The sequence below is a fragment of the Lepidochelys kempii genome, chromosome 13, assembly GCF_965140285.1.
Source record: "Lepidochelys kempii isolate rLepKem1 chromosome 13, rLepKem1.hap1, whole genome shotgun sequence".
NCBI lineage: Eukaryota > Metazoa > Chordata > Testudines > Cheloniidae > Lepidochelys > Lepidochelys kempii.
The window spans coordinates 29,612,130-29,629,322 of NC_136392.1; the positions used below are offsets into that span (position 1 = coordinate 29,612,130).

General features: G+C 50.9%; 2 protein-coding genes across 2 annotated transcripts in view; one reads left to right on the forward strand and one right to left on the reverse strand.

Moving 5' to 3' along the window:
* Nucleotides 1-11,198, forward strand: part of TRPC4AP (transient receptor potential cation channel subfamily C member 4 associated protein) — a 70,395-nt gene extending 59,197 nt beyond the window's left edge. Inside the window, exons 13-19 of the mRNA XM_073309576.2 lie at nt 1,575-1,658; nt 1,972-2,062; nt 2,572-2,712; nt 3,264-3,372; nt 3,796-3,908; nt 4,156-4,362; nt 8,036-11,198. Of these exons, the coding sequence (XP_073165677.1) occupies nt 1,575-1,658; nt 1,972-2,062; nt 2,572-2,712; nt 3,264-3,372; nt 3,796-3,908; nt 4,156-4,362; nt 8,036-8,173 (883 nt within the window). The 3' untranslated portion in view covers nt 8,174-11,198. The remainder of the gene's footprint in view (nt 1-1,574; nt 1,659-1,971; nt 2,063-2,571; nt 2,713-3,263; nt 3,373-3,795; nt 3,909-4,155; nt 4,363-8,035) is intronic.
* A 1,945-nt stretch (nt 11,199-13,143) lies between these two features.
* Nucleotides 13,144-17,193, reverse strand: part of MYH7B (myosin heavy chain 7B) — a 50,675-nt gene continuing 46,625 nt past the window's right edge. Inside the window, exons 35-42 of the mRNA XM_073309927.2 lie at nt 16,961-17,153; nt 16,477-16,680; nt 16,086-16,211; nt 15,197-15,367; nt 14,930-15,034; nt 14,299-14,394; nt 13,686-13,823; nt 13,144-13,259 (exon numbers count right to left, since the gene is read on the reverse strand). Coding sequence (XP_073166028.1) covers nt 13,248-13,259; nt 13,686-13,823; nt 14,299-14,394; nt 14,930-15,034; nt 15,197-15,367; nt 16,086-16,211; nt 16,477-16,680; nt 16,961-17,153 — 1,045 coding nt within the window. The 3' untranslated portion in view covers nt 13,144-13,247. The remainder of the gene's footprint in view (nt 13,260-13,685; nt 13,824-14,298; nt 14,395-14,929; nt 15,035-15,196; nt 15,368-16,085; nt 16,212-16,476; nt 16,681-16,960; nt 17,154-17,193) is intronic.

The window sequence follows — 17,193 nt, forward strand, 5'->3', positions numbered from 1 at the left end:
CACAAACTGCGTGTTGTAAATCAAGATGGAATCTTTCTAGCTCATGAATAGCCACCAGTAATATTTTGCAGTTGCGATTTAGGCCTGGCCTACGCACACACATTACACCAATTTAACTAAACTGGTTTCTAAATCAGTTTAGTGAAACAGATGAGAATACCTGCAAAAGGGGTTCGATTTAAGAGGGCTAATAACCAAATTAAGCTAAATTGACACAACACATGTAAACCCATTTGAGTGGCCCCGCAAAGGTGTTCTGTGATACTGATCTAGTTACATCAGTATGACTTCTGAAGACAAGTGCTTGGTAAACAGTTCTCTTCATGTACTCCACAAAAGAATCCAGCTCACTCCCTCTGCAGGGCTCGGAAGAGAAAGCCAACAAACATATTTGAGTCACTAAACCCTACAGCTAATGTTTCAGACCAGGAAGCTGGTGTGAGTGGGAAGGTGCCATTGGCTTTGAAAAGGAATCTCTGGCACACAATGGGATTTCCCAATTCTTAAATGTTGCCAGCTTCCTCGTTAATCTGCCCTTGTTGGTGAGAAACCACCACCGGTGTTGACCAAATCCTCTCTTCCTGAGCACTGCTGCCATTCTGGCCCTGCTTCAGCCATTCAGAGGAAAACACTGCCCTGTGTTGTACGTGTGCTAGAAGGAGGAGGGGTGAGGCCACAGGTAACCTCTTCCATCCTGCGTAATCTGCAGAGCAACCTTCCCTATTTTCTGATGGCACTAGTAAGGGGAGCCAGCTATCCCGCAATCAGTGCCCTCCTTTGTGAAAAGCTCTGTTCTGCAGACTCCAGGCTGCATCCAGCACCTCAGCTGGCCAGTACACAAGCAGTGACCAGCATGGACCAACTGAGCAGCCTATCTTTGTGAACAGTAGAAAAGTGAATCCCCACCCTAAACTATCTTGCCTTACGCCTGGAGGTTGGCTTATGGTCTAAGCACATGGACAGAACCATTCCATTTCCTGCCTTTGTTTTCAGGTGCCACGCCCTTTCCGAATAACGTGATTTTTCTGGCAGTATGTCTGCATAGGTCTCCTGCATAAATACATCTGCCATTTCTGTCAAGGTGCTGTTCATGTTTGTGTGCTTCAGTTTGATGGGTTTTCCCTGTGGAGACTGTTAACTCATTTGGGCCACTGCCTTGGTCTGAATTTCGATACCAAAATGTTGTGCTTGCTGAACCAAACTCTCCCTTCCACAAATGTGCAGTGAGACCCAGCCCCCTCCATTCTCAGAGCTGTCAGGCCTGCTGCTCCCTCTGGTCACAGTGCTCCTGTTTCTTTCCTATTTGGTAACGTTTCAACAAAAATGCTGTTTGAAACTTCCTTGAAAGCCAGTTATGCTGCGGCTCTTGCAGACTGCAGCATCAGAGCTACGTGGTCATCAGTTCTTGTGGGCAATGTGAAATGCTCATGCTTGATGTTGCTGTGTAATACTGGACTCTTCATATTCAGCTTTGTGAGTAGTATCTAGCTTGATCTCCAGAAGTACGCTCTGTAGTGACCTGCTTTTGCCATCCTTCCACGCACATTTGTAATTTTTTTCCCCACATGCTTTAGAAGTCTAGTCTGCGATGGCAAAAGAGGTTTGTTAACCAGGCTACTACAGGTCATGAAGAAGGAACCAGCTGAGTCCTCTTTCAGGTGAGTTCCATTTACACTGGTATATGTTGTTTTTTGGTGGGGTGGGAAGACTTGCTAGTCTTCAGAGTTCATGGCAGCTGAAGTATTTTATTATCCATCATGAGAAGACTTAAAATATTCTGATTTGGTTTCTCTGGTAGTGTGAGTGGAATAGAGTTACTATTCTATGGAATCTCTTTACATCTCTTCACTTTCACGTTGATACTAAATGGACAGGGAAACTCAGTTTAGTCTGAGGTGTATGTAGTAAAGTAACTTTTCCCAATGAGTTATAGCCTTGTTGAATTAGTAGTTGAATTTATATTTGTCTCAGGTTTTGGCAAGCAAGGGCAGTTGAGAGTTTTCTACGAGGTGCCACTTCTTATGCAGACCAGATGTTCCTGCTAAAGAGAGGACTCTTGGAGGTAATAACCTAGATAACTGCTCTGGCACAAATACACTGTAACAAACTTAGCATGAACTGGTGGGCTTAATTTTTAAGAAAATCCAGGAAGCTTAAAAAACAAGTGCTAGAATTCACTGCAGCAATAGGCAGATCTTATACCTAATGCAAGACCTTTTGAGAGGTGTAGCTCTGGTTTCAACATCAAGATGAACTTTTAAGGGGGTGATCAGTAAATCTGTGATTTATAGGAACCTGAAATGTACATGATTATAGTTGCTAGGTTTGGTTCAATCTAACTCTGGGAACTGGTACAGTTACTTACAGTATCCAGATGCTAAGTGATTTATATCTATCTTCAATACTCCACTTGTGGGTGCTATGGAAAAAGTCACCTGATTTACCTACTCTAAAAAGAATGAAATCTGGATAAACTTTTTGAAGCAGTAATTGGATCACAAGCATTTGAATCTGAATTTTCTGGTGACTTAAGCTAAAATGTGGTGGTCACACACTTTCCTTTCTTGCCAGCAAATTCTCTACTGCATTGTTGACAGTGAGTGCAAATCACGGGATGTTCTTCAGAGTTACTTCGATCTGCTGGGAGAACTGATGAAATTCAACATTGATGCTTTCAAGAGGTTCAACAAATATATCAACACAGATGAGAAGGTAAATCTCTTCAAAGAAACAGCCATCCTGCTCTGTGCCAAATACCAGGTGTTGTGCTGTGATGTATATGGGTTAATTTGCCCCTTTCCTTTTTCTGGGCAGGAGCAGAAGCAATTTATAATTTGGGGGTTGAGGGCTCATAGTTACCTCTGAAATGAACAGGGCATCTGTACTTCTGAGCTACTGTTTTAGGTAGTCTACAGACTTGGATGCACAACACCTGTTCAGGATGTGACCTGGCATCACATCTAGCAATGTGGCTAGAGATTTAGTCCTTTAAAACAAAAGCTCAAATTCTTGAGCACACTTTTATGCAGTAACTTTTCCAAAGGCCATTTGTGTGGTCACATAATTGTACTCGTCTCAGGGCCTTGTCTGCAGACCTACCTGCAGTGGGCAGCTAATCCTAATTACTGTTCACGCCATGGGTAATATCCAGCTTGTTAATCACATACAATGCTCTCAAAGTGTATGAAACTCTGCTCCACAAGTGCCTATCAGTATAAAGTATATAGCTTTTGCAAACATAGCACTAAAATGTCTGTCTTTAGTTTCAGATCTTTTTGAATCAGATCAACAGTTCACTGGTTGACTCAAACATGTTGGTTCGCTGCATTACATTGTCCCTGGACCGATTTGAGAACCAGTCTGATATTAAAGGTAAAGGAAGACTTGGCATTTCTTTGAGAGATTGTGATCAGGCTTTAAAATCCTTAGCAGGAGTGTGTCTCTCAGATGCATGACTTGGCCCATGTGCTTACTGGGTGTGAGCACCAGTTCTTTTTCCTGTGCTGCCCATGTTGTCAGCTGGAATGGCCTTCAGTTGCAGACCACCCGGCAGTAAAAGAACATTGTGGCTGAAGACAATCCGTCCTCAGGACAGCCATCTTTTTCAACCAGAAGTCTCCCTTGTCTCTGTTCGGAGAGAAGCACAACCTGTCTGCAGCTCTGAATACAACGGCTAGTCTTGCATTAGGTTCAAGAATGACTGTCTTCCCCTTACATCCAGTTTTTAAGAATGACGGTTTCATTCTTTTGTATCTAAACTCTGCAAACCTAATAATCTGGTTTTCTTCCCTATAGTTGCAGAAGTCTTGTCCGAGTGCCGCCTGTTATCATACATGTCTCAGATGTCCATGAGAATGTCCTTCCTTTTCCGCCTCATTAATATTATTCATGTACAGACACTCACACAGGTAAAGAGCTGACATTAAAATATGATCACCGTAATCTTCATTACGTGTATTAATGGGTTTGGGGGTCTGACTTCTTTTCGAGACATGCTTTTTTTTTTTTTTTTTTTTTTTTTACTGTGCAGTAGGCATTAGAAGCATTTCTCTTGGATAGGTTTGGACCCTAAATGAATTCTGTGTGTTCATTTCATGGAATACTTGATCTCTGCATTTTTCTGTAACTTGATTTACCATGTCTCCTTTATTTTAGGAAAATGTCAGTTGTTTGAACACAAGCTTAGTTATCTTAATGCTGGCCCGAAGGAAAGACAAGCTACCCTTCTACCTGCACACACTGCAAGAGATGGAATACACGGAAAAATATCCAGGGTTCATCCTGAACAACTTTCATAGTCTCCTGCGATTCTGGCAACAGCATTACCTCAACAAGGACAAGGACAGCACCTGCTTAGAAAATGTATGTGTTCGATCTCCTACTGCCCTAGGGGAGAACCATGGTAGTCTTAGTGGCCCAGCCTGCACAAATGGAGAAATGAGAAGTTTTGAGGGAAATAAGGAAATGGAACTTCCTAAAGTGCTTTTATAGTGTCTTAGCAATCCAGTGCCAGGGTGCACATGATCAGAAGAGCGTGAGGCAACTGTAGGGCTTGGATCTGTTCAATCCTCTCATCAGATCAGAGGTGGCAAAGACCTCTGAGGCACTCTGGCCAGGTTCCTGAGGAGGCAGTGCAGAATTGTTCCCTAGAAAGTGTACTGTTCCAGAGCTGTGCCATAAGTGTCCCAAGCAATGGGCTTCTACCACTTACCCCTCCCCAAGGAGTGTGTATGAGGAGCTATTATGCCATTTTCATAGATTTCAATATCCGGAAGCTTTTCATGCTATTCAGCCCAGCTTTTCCCTAACTTATGCTAATGCACCTGTCTGTCCCATATGGTCATGCTTCCCCCACAGATACCCAAGCGATTCAAATACAGGTCTTGAGCTTTCACTCTAACACAGCCCTTCCTGCTCGTTAATCTGTTGATGGTGCTGTTCTCTTAAATCCCTCTAACTTGTCAATATCTCAGTGTTAGAATATTAACCCGTGTAATTCTAACACTAAAAGGAAATGATGCTCATCTTCGGTGGCTTATAAGTCCTGATCAGTTAACAGTCTAAATGGAACTCTTCCTTGCCCCTTTGTATCTGTACCAGGTAACGTACCCTGGCTGGAGAAACAGCTGAATTGTCCTGTGCACCTTGGTGGCAGTAGTCATTGGTAGCTTGGACAGTATGAAGGGAATAGCCCCATCTCAATAGCTTTACTTACAGAAAATCCTGTCTTAATTGGATCAAATGCCGGGTAGGTTCAACCACTTTAGGTGTCCAAAGTCTTCCTGATATTTAGTCTAATATTAAATTAAGCCTTAATTTTCCTTGTCCTCAGTTTTTCCATTTGTCTCATGTTAGCTTCCCCGCCCCTTTGTACGACAGCTCACTTCTCAACCTCCATGCCATCTATGTCATTTATATTCTTCCTAAGCACTATGAACCTGGTCCAATAAGAGATCCCCTCCCCCACCTCATCTGTGTCCTAACACACATGCATGAGGGGGCTGAATTAGGGTTACCCAGGGAACCCTTCCAAACCTGAGTGCTTGATCTAGCAGTCTTTATGTTCTTTTCCCATGGTTTGTATAATATATATAATACTAATTCACTTCCAGTATTGATGGTATAATATTTACATATAATCCATGTTAATGAATGTTTGCATAGGTAAAGGACACTTATTTCTTAATTATTTTTATAGTAGTGAGTTGGCTGTTGCATCTAGCCACTGAAGTGCCAGGGATGGGTGCAAGGAGCCAGAAAGAATCTGGGTCAGCAGCCTGCAACATGCTGCTGTGTTGGTTTCCCTACAAAATCCATCAGGGTTGGTTTCTGTACATTAACTCCATTCCCAAGTCCCCTCCCAAACAGCTGTTATCCTAGGAGCAGGCTAGCAAGCTTGTGTAATAGCCTGTGTTCCTTACGTGAGACCACTAAGGCCATGTGCCTGGGCTGGGAGGGGGCATAGCTAGAAGGGCCTGGGATGGTGAGGCACTTGACCTCCACAAAATGAAAGCGGGAGAGTCAGTGGAAGGATGCGGCGATGGGCAGGAGTGGAGTTTATGCTGCATGCAAGGTGCAGACTTGTGATTTCTTTGAGAAGTTTCTGATCTTTTCTTCTGCTTGGCATTCCTTGTTGGACTTGAGTGACAAGCGAAAACCAATCTTCGAGCCTGTAGATTACTGGGTGCACAAGGGAGCTCTTTGCAATGCACAGGCACTGCATTGTCTTATCTCTTTGTGCAGTTAATACCCAATGACGTCTTCTCATTGTGTGCCTCATTCTCTTGTTAGAGATGCTAGCACGTCTCTGAAACTGCCATAGCAAATCGCGCTCTGCCATTGTTGTGTTCTGCTTCAGCGTGGCACATGGCTGTCAGTCCATCCTGTCTCTTGAAACTGACCTGCTGGCATGCCTGGTCCCTCTCATGTAGGCACCAGCTGAGAGCCGTCTACATGAGAAAACGGTATTGTCTGCCATAACCGCTGCGTTGCTCTCTTGGCGCCTGGTCTGCCGTGTGAAGGAACTGACTGTTCTCTGACGTTAATGAAAACGTGCACCGAAGCCGGTGCCTGCGCTTTGCATACGCAGCTGTTCAGCTAGAGGGTGACTTTGTCTCAGCTCCACTTGGGCCTGGGCTTGAACCATATAACTGGTTATCACCACAGGGTAGCCGGCTACAAGCTTCCTGGCTCAGATACCACAGTGGCGCCTGCTTATTGCCGGAGACCAGGCATGTGAACAAAAACGGAGTTCTTAGGATTGGTCCTGCTTGCTGTGTAAGGGAAGCCATGTGCTCCACTGTGCGCATGGCTGCATAATCGTCACGTCCTTGGCAGAAGCAGTGCCCCCCCCCGTGCCCTCCCCTGGCTTGCTCTCTGCATGAGGGGACAGTGCCATTACCTCCCTGCACCCAGTCCTGCGTGGCTTTCCTGTGTGGGCCGAGTTGGAGCACCCTCTTACACCTCTGCCTCATGCCCACCTACCCTGCTGCGGACCTGCCAGGGAGTGGGAGTGGAGCTGAGCCACAGCAGGGGCAGGTGCCTGCTACCCCATTGTGAGCGAACAGGACCTAGGAGACAGGACCATGCTTGGGACCTTAGAGTGCTGGGGCCATATGTCGGCTGCTCCTGCAGCCTGGAAGAGTCCTGTCACCTTGTTCTGTGACACAGGTTCCATGCATTGCATGCAGCTCTACAGCCTGTCGCATGGAGACCTCTCACTTAGGCGGTAACCCCTCTGTCCTGTCCAATTCATCTTCGCCCCATGACGCCCACTACCAGTCCTGCACACCCGGAGCTAGCCGCTGGGCTCACTCTGGCCCTATGTTTTTTCAGCCCGCCCACCTACACCTGGACTAGAAGGTGCACTGCTGGCCTGCTAGAGTTTAGTAGGGTAGGTTCATCTCAGTGGGTCTCTCCATTGAGAGCACGCTCTGTAGGGATCCCTACTCCGCACCTTAATGCCTCCTCCTGCAGTAGGTCTGTGGCAGTGGAGATGGCTCCCCTTGCCATCCATCTCTCAGTGCAGCGCTACTGGGACTATTGCACCTCTCCCCTTTCCTTGGCTGGATCACCTCTACCATTGTCTGGCTGGAGGAGGAGAAGTTGGTTCTGTTTATAAATATCCTCTCAGCTGTGGGACAAGAAGAAAGGAAGAGCCCTGTGGTTTGGGGTGCTATAAAAAAGGAACTGCTTCCAATATTAATCTATTTTACAGAGACTCATTGGTGCAGGCTGGCTTCCGTACATACGCACATCGTCTGGTTTGTGCGGGATGCATTCCCGTCGTGTGGGGTAGCTTTCCTAAAGCCGAGCGGGATTAATGGTAAACTGACGGTTCCGATGCTGGCCTGATGAGCAAATCAGACCCGAGTGTAAGATGGCTTTCAGGCTTCTCTCTGCTTGGTGCACAGGAGGAGGGAGATCTGGTTCATGTTCGTAGCTCATACTATGGGGGCAACTCAGGTTCACGCTAATGAACTTCAGGGTTATTTGCAGCCTGTCACCTAATTAGACTTTCTCTCTCTCTCCACAGAGTTCATGTATTAGTTTTACCTACTGGAAAGAGACTGTATCTATACTGCTTAGTCCCGACCAGGCATCACCCTGTGCCATAGTTAGCTATATTGACGAAGCGTACATGGACGTTGACAGAGATTTTACTGAGGAGTGATTCGTCAGACTGGCTTCAAATGGACAGCGCTTGGAGGGTATCTGGCAGATGGTGGATTTTCAGGGATACGTTGCGTGTTGCGCGCGCGCGTGTGTGTGTGTGTGTTTAGGCTTGGAACCATGGATGTTACTGCTTTGTTAAAGACTCTTCCCCCACCTCTGATCTCTGAAGGACAGGACTTCGTAAGCTATCTGGGTGACATTCAGGGACGGAGCTTCCAGTTGTTTGGGGATAAAAATAATCCCCTGCAAAAACTAGCCTTTTTTCTGGCTCCCCCAGTGCAGTGTGGCTAGACAAGGATACTCCACATTAGTTGTGGCTTCTCCTTGTGGTCACCCGAATTAGCACGTTAAAAAGCACAGCAAAGGCCCCAGGCCATCCGAACCAAGGTCAGACAGGCCAAACGCATGCAGATGCCCCCCACGCATCTACTAGGAGCAAGCAATCTTTTCAGGGTTGGGTGTGTCGGGGTGTGGGGATGAGGGTGGGTTAGACTGTGTGTGGTTTTGAATTTCTGGATGCTGTAGCTCTGTTCACCTTTTTACCATCCACTTTTGGATTGTTTGGTGATAAATCTGTTTAGCCCACATCTGTCTGTGCTGCTCCATTAGGAGGTAACCTCTGCTCCTGCTCTGCCCAGCGGCTCCTTCCTGTCGGAAGGTGTTGTTCAGTGCTGCAGAGAGCAGCAACCTTTCAGTGAGGGGGAAATTGCAGTCCGGGGCCTAGACTTGACCAGGCATTAATAGATTAAAATGTACTGATTTTTAAACTTGTGGCTTGTCCCTTCTTGGGTTACTAATCTGGTTTTAAAATTGCCTTCAGGAGCACTGCTTTTGCTGCAAGGTTCTCCGCTCTTGAACACGGCGAGTGCTAACCAGCTGTGCCTGGAAACCTAACACCGGAGTTTAAGCTTGCAGTCTTCAATACCTTAAATCAACATACCAACATTAATTTCGAAGTGCAATATTGGCTTGGAGATGTCAGGTTTTTCCTAGAGTTGTTGTTTTAATCAGAGTAACAGTGCTAGATGCTGGGAATAAAAGACCTTTGATCAAAATAATTTTGTAAAGTATGTTTTAAAAAAACAAGTTTGGCAAAAATCTGACTGCTTCGCTTAACTTTGCCTGAGCTTGCGATTCCTAATCAACAGCATCAGACCACGTTGTTCAAAGGCCGGATGCTGGATGTGGCCTGAGATTTCTTGGAATGAAATAAGTCAGTGCAGTGCCGAAGCATCGTTGAGCCACTGCATTTAAAGCAAATCTCATGCCTCTGTGGCTTACGTTGAGACCCATTTTCCTATTCTTCCCCCAAACTTTACCTGTGAATTTTAATTATTTAGGTTTTAAGTTTACACTAATATTTGGTAGCTCAGACAGTTAATGGGAAACATCCTTCAAACATATTGCAGTGAGTGCACGTGAGAGTATCTCTGACCTGCAGCGTCCTCCCCTTCTGTGACCAGTACCACCTCCCCCAAGACTTTATCTGCAGCCAGGAGGAAGGGAGAGCAACTACTGTGTAGCCAGTCTGGGCACAGACACACAATGGTTGTCTGAATGTGTAGGACCTTTGCCAGCAAAGGGAATACAAATCTTTGGATCCCTGAAGCAGGGGTTGAATGTGCAGGGCGGATGTTTAGCCCCTGAGATTAGATTGTACCGTCTGAAAAACTTGATTCTGAAGAGCGTTGACCTGTTTGTAATTGGAGTCGCCTTTGAAATGGCTATGCTGTTAGAACTGAGTGAATGTTGCAATGCCCAGGCTAGTCTTAAACCACACTTCAGTGTCCGCCCTGGGCAGTTCACATTCAGACTGACTGGTAAAACAGAGAGTGAGGAGCAAGGGGCAAACAAGTTCCAAAACTGCTGAGCCAGTGCATCCAACTGGAGCTTTAACCGAGTTTATAAGGAGCTATTAATGTCTTCCCCTGAGGGATTTCCTTCCCCTAGGGAGATTTTTTTTTTAAACACACAGCTCCAGCAGATGCCATTCCTCCAAAACGAGGCGACCCATTGGGAGAACCTTTTGCCATGACAGCTGCAACTCTCCATCAGCTTTCCCGCAGGAGCAAATTTCTTTTCCATCTGTCCTTTTATTTTTTGTTTTTTTTCTTGGGATATTTGTGGGTTTGGTGAATCTTTGCTTATTCTTAACTGTAATAGATGTACACTTAAAATAAATGCTTCAAATGAAAAGGCTTTTAAGTTACAAGAATGCCTTTTCCCTAATCTAGCTAATTGTTGCATCCAAAGATTGATGCTATAAATCTGCAGAGAATATATTTTATTCTTAACTTGATCTGTGTATTTCTGGAATTTACAGGTAGGGGCCAAGCTGTGTTTGCCCTTGTTTTAGACATCCCCCTCTTCATGTATTTTAGCAGCTCCAGGGACTGATCTTGGAGCCAGGGCTCTTTTATCACGTGGTTCTGATTGAACTGGCTTGGTTCGGACAGGTGCACAGGAAGCAATTTCTTCTCCCACGAAGGAGCTGATCTGGCCTCCCTGGAAGGAAGGTTCTGTCTGACTTATGTGAAGGGACAGAGGATCCTTCATAAACTGAACGTTTCTAACAATTTTTTAGCTTTGTTTTAAGGCACTAAATAGGTTGAGGTTAAAGCTCACACTCACGCTCTCTTGGCTTCCATAGAACTCTTCGTTCACATTAGCCGCTCATATAAACCTACCCTGCAAGTGGCCAGAGGTGGCTCGGTCGTTCATTCTTACTGTGGTAGCAACCTCTTGTCAATGAAGATGTCTCAGAGGAATGGTGCGAGGGCAGGAATGTTAATGTGATGGACCAGAGAGCTTGCTGCTGCTCTGCTGTCATTAGTGTGGTTTTCAGCAGCTCAAGTGATGGACTGTTGGGGGCGGCGGTGGGATCCCAGCTGGTTAATGTTCCTGGAATTCTGCACTATCCCAAATGCATTGCTGAGGTTTTTGCTGCCCAGATTATTGCCAATTTACTAACTGCAAACAAGCGTATTAAATGGAAACTATTAAAGAACTCTATTTTAAAAGAAGTGTGTGGAGAGATGTCTTTCTTTATAGGGGTCTTGCCTACTGTGGCGATAGGATCTATGCCTCATCCCTGCTTGAGTGCAGCGCTCCCTTTTATGTTGCAGTTCTCTCCAAATGCCTATGGGCTCGCTGGCATTCTGCTCGCTCTGGTGGTCGTCCCTGCCTTGGGTGCTCTCTCAGCTGAAGTCTAAACTCCTGCTGGATGGTGGGTGAGTGCTTCAGATTTTAACACGTTTGACCAGATCCTAACCTCAGTTTGGCTCGTCCCCCTGCACAGTTTGGCTGTGCACAAGTTCTCTAAACCAGGTCTGAACAGTCTGCATGCAGTTCAGCGTACCCCATTTCTGAACCACTGGTGAGCAGGGCCTTATGCAGTGACTGTACTTGTATAGAGCACCATAAACCTGCCCACTGCCTTGCACACATGCAAGGGCCAGGGTGATGACCCCAAAAAGGTCACTGTCTAAACTGCCAACGGCTGTGAACAGGAGAAAGGGCTTCTGAGCAATGGCTGTCATGGAAAGTTTCCTGCCACAGCGGCCAGGTGGGTGCTGGGAGAGGCTGAGCAAAGATGGGGGTAAGTAAGGCCAGCTGTTAGGTGAGTCCTGAGGAGCAGGAGGCTGCCTCACACATAGGGAAAGGAGGACTGTTCCAGGCACGGGGGGGCATGAAAACTGGCTGAGCCTAGCAGGGCTATTCTGTTGTTTCTCCTGGGTTTTAAATGCCTTTGAGTGCTGCCTCCTTGGGAGCTGCCCTGCAAGAGCAGAGAAAGAGACCAGAGCCCTGCCCTCTTAGGGCATGTCTACACTGCAACATCACGTCCCTGGCTGGCCTGTCGGACTTTCTGGCTCAGGCTAGAGCCCAGGTTCTGAGCCCGAGCAGCAGCAGGGTCCCTGAGCCTGAATGTGTCCACTGCAATTTTATAGCAACGTGAGCCTGCATCAGCTGCCACAGGCCAGTTGTAGGTGTTTTATTGCAGCATAGCCGCACCCTTACTCTGCATGGATTTGTCCATGCAGCCCCAGGAAAAGGGCCTGTTCAGTAGCGTCTCCCCACTCCTTGCAGCTGGAGAACAGGAGCATGATCTGCAGTAGCTTCCCCTTCAATATCTGATCTGACTCTGGAATTGCATTTCAGGGACTTCAGCAGCCCTGTGTTCCCCTCTCGGCAAGAGGCTTTACAAGCCTCCCCCCTCCCTCCAATGCCACTCGGGGTTGATCGCTCGCCCTGAGGACAGAGAGTCAGGCCGTGCTTGCTGCAAAAAGCAGTCTCGGGATGTGAACGTGGGTCACACATTTAAGATACTAGCACATTGCCCCGGTCGCTGCCTTCCTGTGTCCTGATGAAGGCAGCCTTGGGGCAGGGGTAGCAGGAGCTCTTCCGCCAATGGAGCTGGCTCTGTAGTGAAATAGCCACTCCTTTGGCTCCTCCTGGGGCCTGCTCCAATAACTGATCTCTCCCCTCCCCGGCTCGTGTCCCGCTGGAGCAGGAGCAGGGCTGAAGCACTGTGCTAGGGAGCCAATATAGTTTGCTGAGCTGCTGCTAAAGCCGGGCCTGTTCAGCTGAGGGTTGGGACTTCCCAGCCAGTGCTTCTTGCAGGGGCTAAATGACAGCGGGGGTTTGTCTGCCATAGAGATACAAACCTGGGTTCTGGAGCTGGCCTGGCCTGTGCGATTCTAAACCAGTGTTAACTGCTCCCTGCACAGCCATGTGTGCTCTCAGGCAGCCCCGGCCTCCCTACAGCCCCCTCTGGGGCTGATCCCAAAGGGTAACTAGGTCCTACCCCGTAGCAAACTCCCGGCTTCCGTTCTCCTCACTGCCTGGCTCTTGGCACATTCCTCTTGCAGGCCTGGAGCCAACTGTTCTTGGGCCAATGCAAGCCCTGCTGCACGGAGCTCCGCTAGAGCTTCCCTCCCACCCCACAGACGCAAGGAGCCTGTGCTCTTTGGAAGCTGTTTATTCACTCAGCACAGAGACACAATGACTGTTGCAGCCAGTTGCACCTCACACAACAGGCAGGTGTGACGGCGGCGGGGCGGGTGCTGCGGCTCCTACTCCTCATGCTGGCAACAGAAAAGAAACACGGACTCAGGGACGTTTGACTTGCTGGGGTGGAGTAGGGTGCAACCGTCCTGCCAACAGCAGCACCTCTGCAGGGGTCTGGGCCAGGCACTTGTCTGAGTCCCAGTACATGGCCCGCTCCCTGGAGTGGATGCTGTTCCCATGCGTGGCCCTGGTCCCATGCAGCCGCTGGGGGCTGGTCTCGCCCTGGCCCCAAGGGGCCTGGCAGTGGGGTCTGTTGGCCCCTTTGATAAGCCTGCAGCTGTGGGACTCGCTGCCCATGGGGCTAGTGCAATATGGAGCTGGCTGTAGCCCCAGGCAGCTTCTTTACTCCCACTTCCCTTCTGAGGGCCCACATCAGGGTTCGTTCAGGCTTCGCTGGTTCCCCCCACTTCCCCACGGAACCAGGCCTGCAGCTGGGGCCTTACCTTGGAGGTGATGACGTCCCTGGTGCGGGAGCGCAGCTTGTTCACCTGCGTCTCAGCGATGTCGGCCCGCTCCTCGGCGTCATCCAGCTCGTGCTGCACCTTGCGGTACTTCACCAGGTTGGAGTTGGCCTGCTGCTCCTGCAGCCGGCAGTGCAAAGGGGGTGAGGAGGGCAGGGCTCTGCGAGGACGAGCCGTGGCCTGGACTGAGGTGCCAGCAGCACCCTCTGCTTTGAGGGGGTCCTTGCCTGAATTCTCAGCCCCTCATTTCCTGGGCAGTTTTGTGCATCTCCCTCAGCAAGGCGCCGTGCTGGGATCCCAGCCCTGGAGCCCAGGCCTCATCCACAGACTGGCAGGCCATTGGCAAGGCTGGTAGGGTTGTCCCCTCCTGCCCTGCAGGCATGTTGGCACCTCCAGTGCAAGGAGGACTCCCTGGAGAAGTGGCAAGGACTCCGACTGGCTCGGGCCTTGGGATAGCTCTGGTCCCAGTGCTGGGCTATTCAGGAGCAGCCTGAGCCCTGGCAGGAGAGGGGTCCAGGCTCCAGCCCCCCAGGAGCAGGGCCAGGTGTGTCCTGCCTAGGAGGGCAGAGGGGTGGGATCTCTGCCTGGCACTTACCGCCTCCTCGAACTGGCGCTTGTAGCTCTTGACCTTGGTCTGCAGTTTGTCAATTAGGTCCTGCATCCGTGCCAGGTTCTTCCTGTCCTCCTCAGTCTGAAAGAGCCCAGCCAGGGCCACTAGTGAGTCATCAGCCCCTGCCACCGGGCCTCCTAACCCTTCCCCTGGCCAGGCTGCCAGCTGCCCCCGGCCTGCCCACGGCTTCCCCTCTGGCTAATCTCCCCTCCCCATGGACCCCCAATGAATCTCCACTGCCACAGACCCCACCCTCTTCCCATGGAGCCCAGGCTGGCTCATGGCTGCTCAGCCCCTGCTTCCTGCCTGCCCTGGGGCAGTGAGGAGGTCACCCCGGGCAGCAGAAGTCAGGAGGGATTTGGGGGAGGAGACTGGGGAGGGCTGAAAGAGTCTGGGCTTTCCTACAGGTGACGGGCCTCCTGCAGGGCAGGGGCTGAGGCTTGGCACCTGGTGAGGGTGGGCCTCGGAGTCCCGTGTGAGGGCAGGCAGGTGGGGCTGGGAGCTCTGGGAAGGGGTCAGGGAGCAGGCAGAGGGGAGGGACATAGGGAGCCTGGTGTGGAAGCAGGGGGAGGCAAGGAACCGGGTGCAGGGGTTGGGGAGCCCTGCACAGCTGTACCTGGTAGGTCAGCTCCTTGACCCTCCTCTCGTACTTGCGAATGCCTTTCTGGGTCTCTGCATTCCTCTTCTGCTCGATGTCCAGCTCCCCCTCCAGCTCACGCACCTGTGGGCAGAAGCAGGGTGGTGGTGGTCTGCTCTGGGCTCCCAGCTGCCCAGGTCAGGCTGAGCTGGGAGGGCCGGGCCCTAGCCTGGCAGCGTGGGAGCAGCTGGGAGAGGACACCCCCTCTGAGCCCACTCTGCACTTGGGGCCCCTGCCAGCACTTACCCTGGCCTCCAGCTTCTGGATCTGCTTCTTACCCCCCTTCAGGGCGATCTGCTCGGCCTCGTCCAGGCGCATCTGTAGGTCCTTGATGGTCTGCTCCATGTTCTTCTTCATCCGCTCCAGGTGCGCACTGGTGTCCTGCTCCTTCTTCAGCTCCTCTGCCATCATGGCCGCCTGAGGGGACCGAAGGGAGGGCGCCTGTCAGTGCCGGGGCCAGGCCTCATGCAATCAGTCAGTGCCGCTGGCAGGAGCGTGGGAGAGGGATGCAGGCGCGTTGTCCATCCCACACTGGCTGCTGATCCATGACACCCCCCTCCCCCCAGGTGCTACATGGAGGGCAGCAGTGAGCCCCGAACAACGTGAGCTGCTGCTTTATTGCGAGAGCCTCGTGAAGCTCAATCAACTTAGCTTAACAAAGAGAAGCTTCAGGGTGACTTGATCACGGTCTGCAAGGACCTGCATAGAGAACGAATATTTAATACTGGGCTCTTCAGTCTAGCAGAGGAAAGTCTAACAGGATCCAGTGGCTGGGAGCTGAAGCTAGATCCATGCAGACTAGAAATACGGCGTTAAGTGTTTACAAGGGAGGGGACTTGCCCCCTGGAACAAATTGCCAAGGGCCCTGATGGAGGCTCCAGCACAGGCAGGTTTTGAATCCGTACTGGGTGTTTTTCTACACGATCTGCTCTAGGGACTGTTGTGGGGCTGGTCTCTGGCCTGTTATACAGGAGGTCAGACAAGAGGATCACAGTGATCCCCTCTGGCCATGGACTCTGAATACCGACCTGCTGCCTCCTGAATGCCAGCACCAGGGTGCGTGACCACGTAGGCCCTTTCCCTGAGGGCCCCTCTTGCTTGCTGATCCTGTGGCCAGCACCCCCAGTTCCCTTACGTCGGTGATGGCTTTCTTGGCCTTCTCCTCAGCGTTGCGACACTCCTGCACGGCCTCCTCCACCTCTGAGCTCAGCTGGGCGAGGTCCGCCTCTATCTTCTTCTTGTGGTTAATGAGGCCTGTGTTCTGGAGCAGCAACAGGGCAGGGTTATTCACATGGGATGGGGACGGGGCTGTTCACAGGGGGGTGGGTGGGACAGGGCAGTGCCCATAGGGCAGTGCCCATAGGGCAGTGCCCTGGCTGGTTCCAGTCACCTCTGTCCTCGCAGTGTGGGAGGGCCTGGAGCTCAGCGGCCCAGGGCGCTGCGCTGTGTGGGGTGAAGGGGCCCAGGAACCTACCCCCTGTGTGCCCCCTGCCCCATGGGCTGGGCCTGCACAGGCTCCCGCTCACCTGGGAGTGCAGCAGGTTGACTCTCTCGGTGGCCTCCAGCAGCTCCTGCTCAGCCAGCTTCCTGCCCCGCTCGGCCTGCTCCAGCGCTGCCCGCAGCTCCTCCACCTCGGCCACCAGCAGGTTGTTGCGCCTTTCCAGGGCTGCCGCCTGCTCCTTCAGGTCGTCGTTGTGGCGCAGGGTGTCGTCCAGCTCGATCTGCAAGTCCTGCCCACGGCAGCGACACACACGGTCAAGGGGGGGTGGAGACGGACGGGGCTGGATGCAGGCCCGGAGCCATCACCCCAGGCAGGCGTGAGCATCCGGCCAGGCTAACCCTGCTTCCGGCTGGCAGGGGCCAGGGCTGGGAGCCAGCTGGTGCACCAGCTGGCAGTACCCGACACGACCCCTGCCTTCAGCGGGGGGCTGGCACAGCTCCAGAGCGCTGCGATCACCCCCACCCAGGGCAGCAGCTGGAGCCCTGCCCGCCGCCTGGGGCCGCACTGACCTTGATTTGGGCCTGGAGCTGCCGGACCAGTTTCTGGGACTCGGCGGCCTGGCGGTTGGCATGGCTCAGCTGGATCTCCATCTCATTCAAGTCGCCCTCCATCTTCTTCCTCAGCCGGATAGCCTCGTTCCTGGCCTTGGCCTCTGCGTCCAGTGTGGCCTGCATGGAGTCCATGGCTCGCTGGTGGTTACGCCTGCGAGAGGAGAGGGGTTAATCCACCTCCAGTGCTCAAA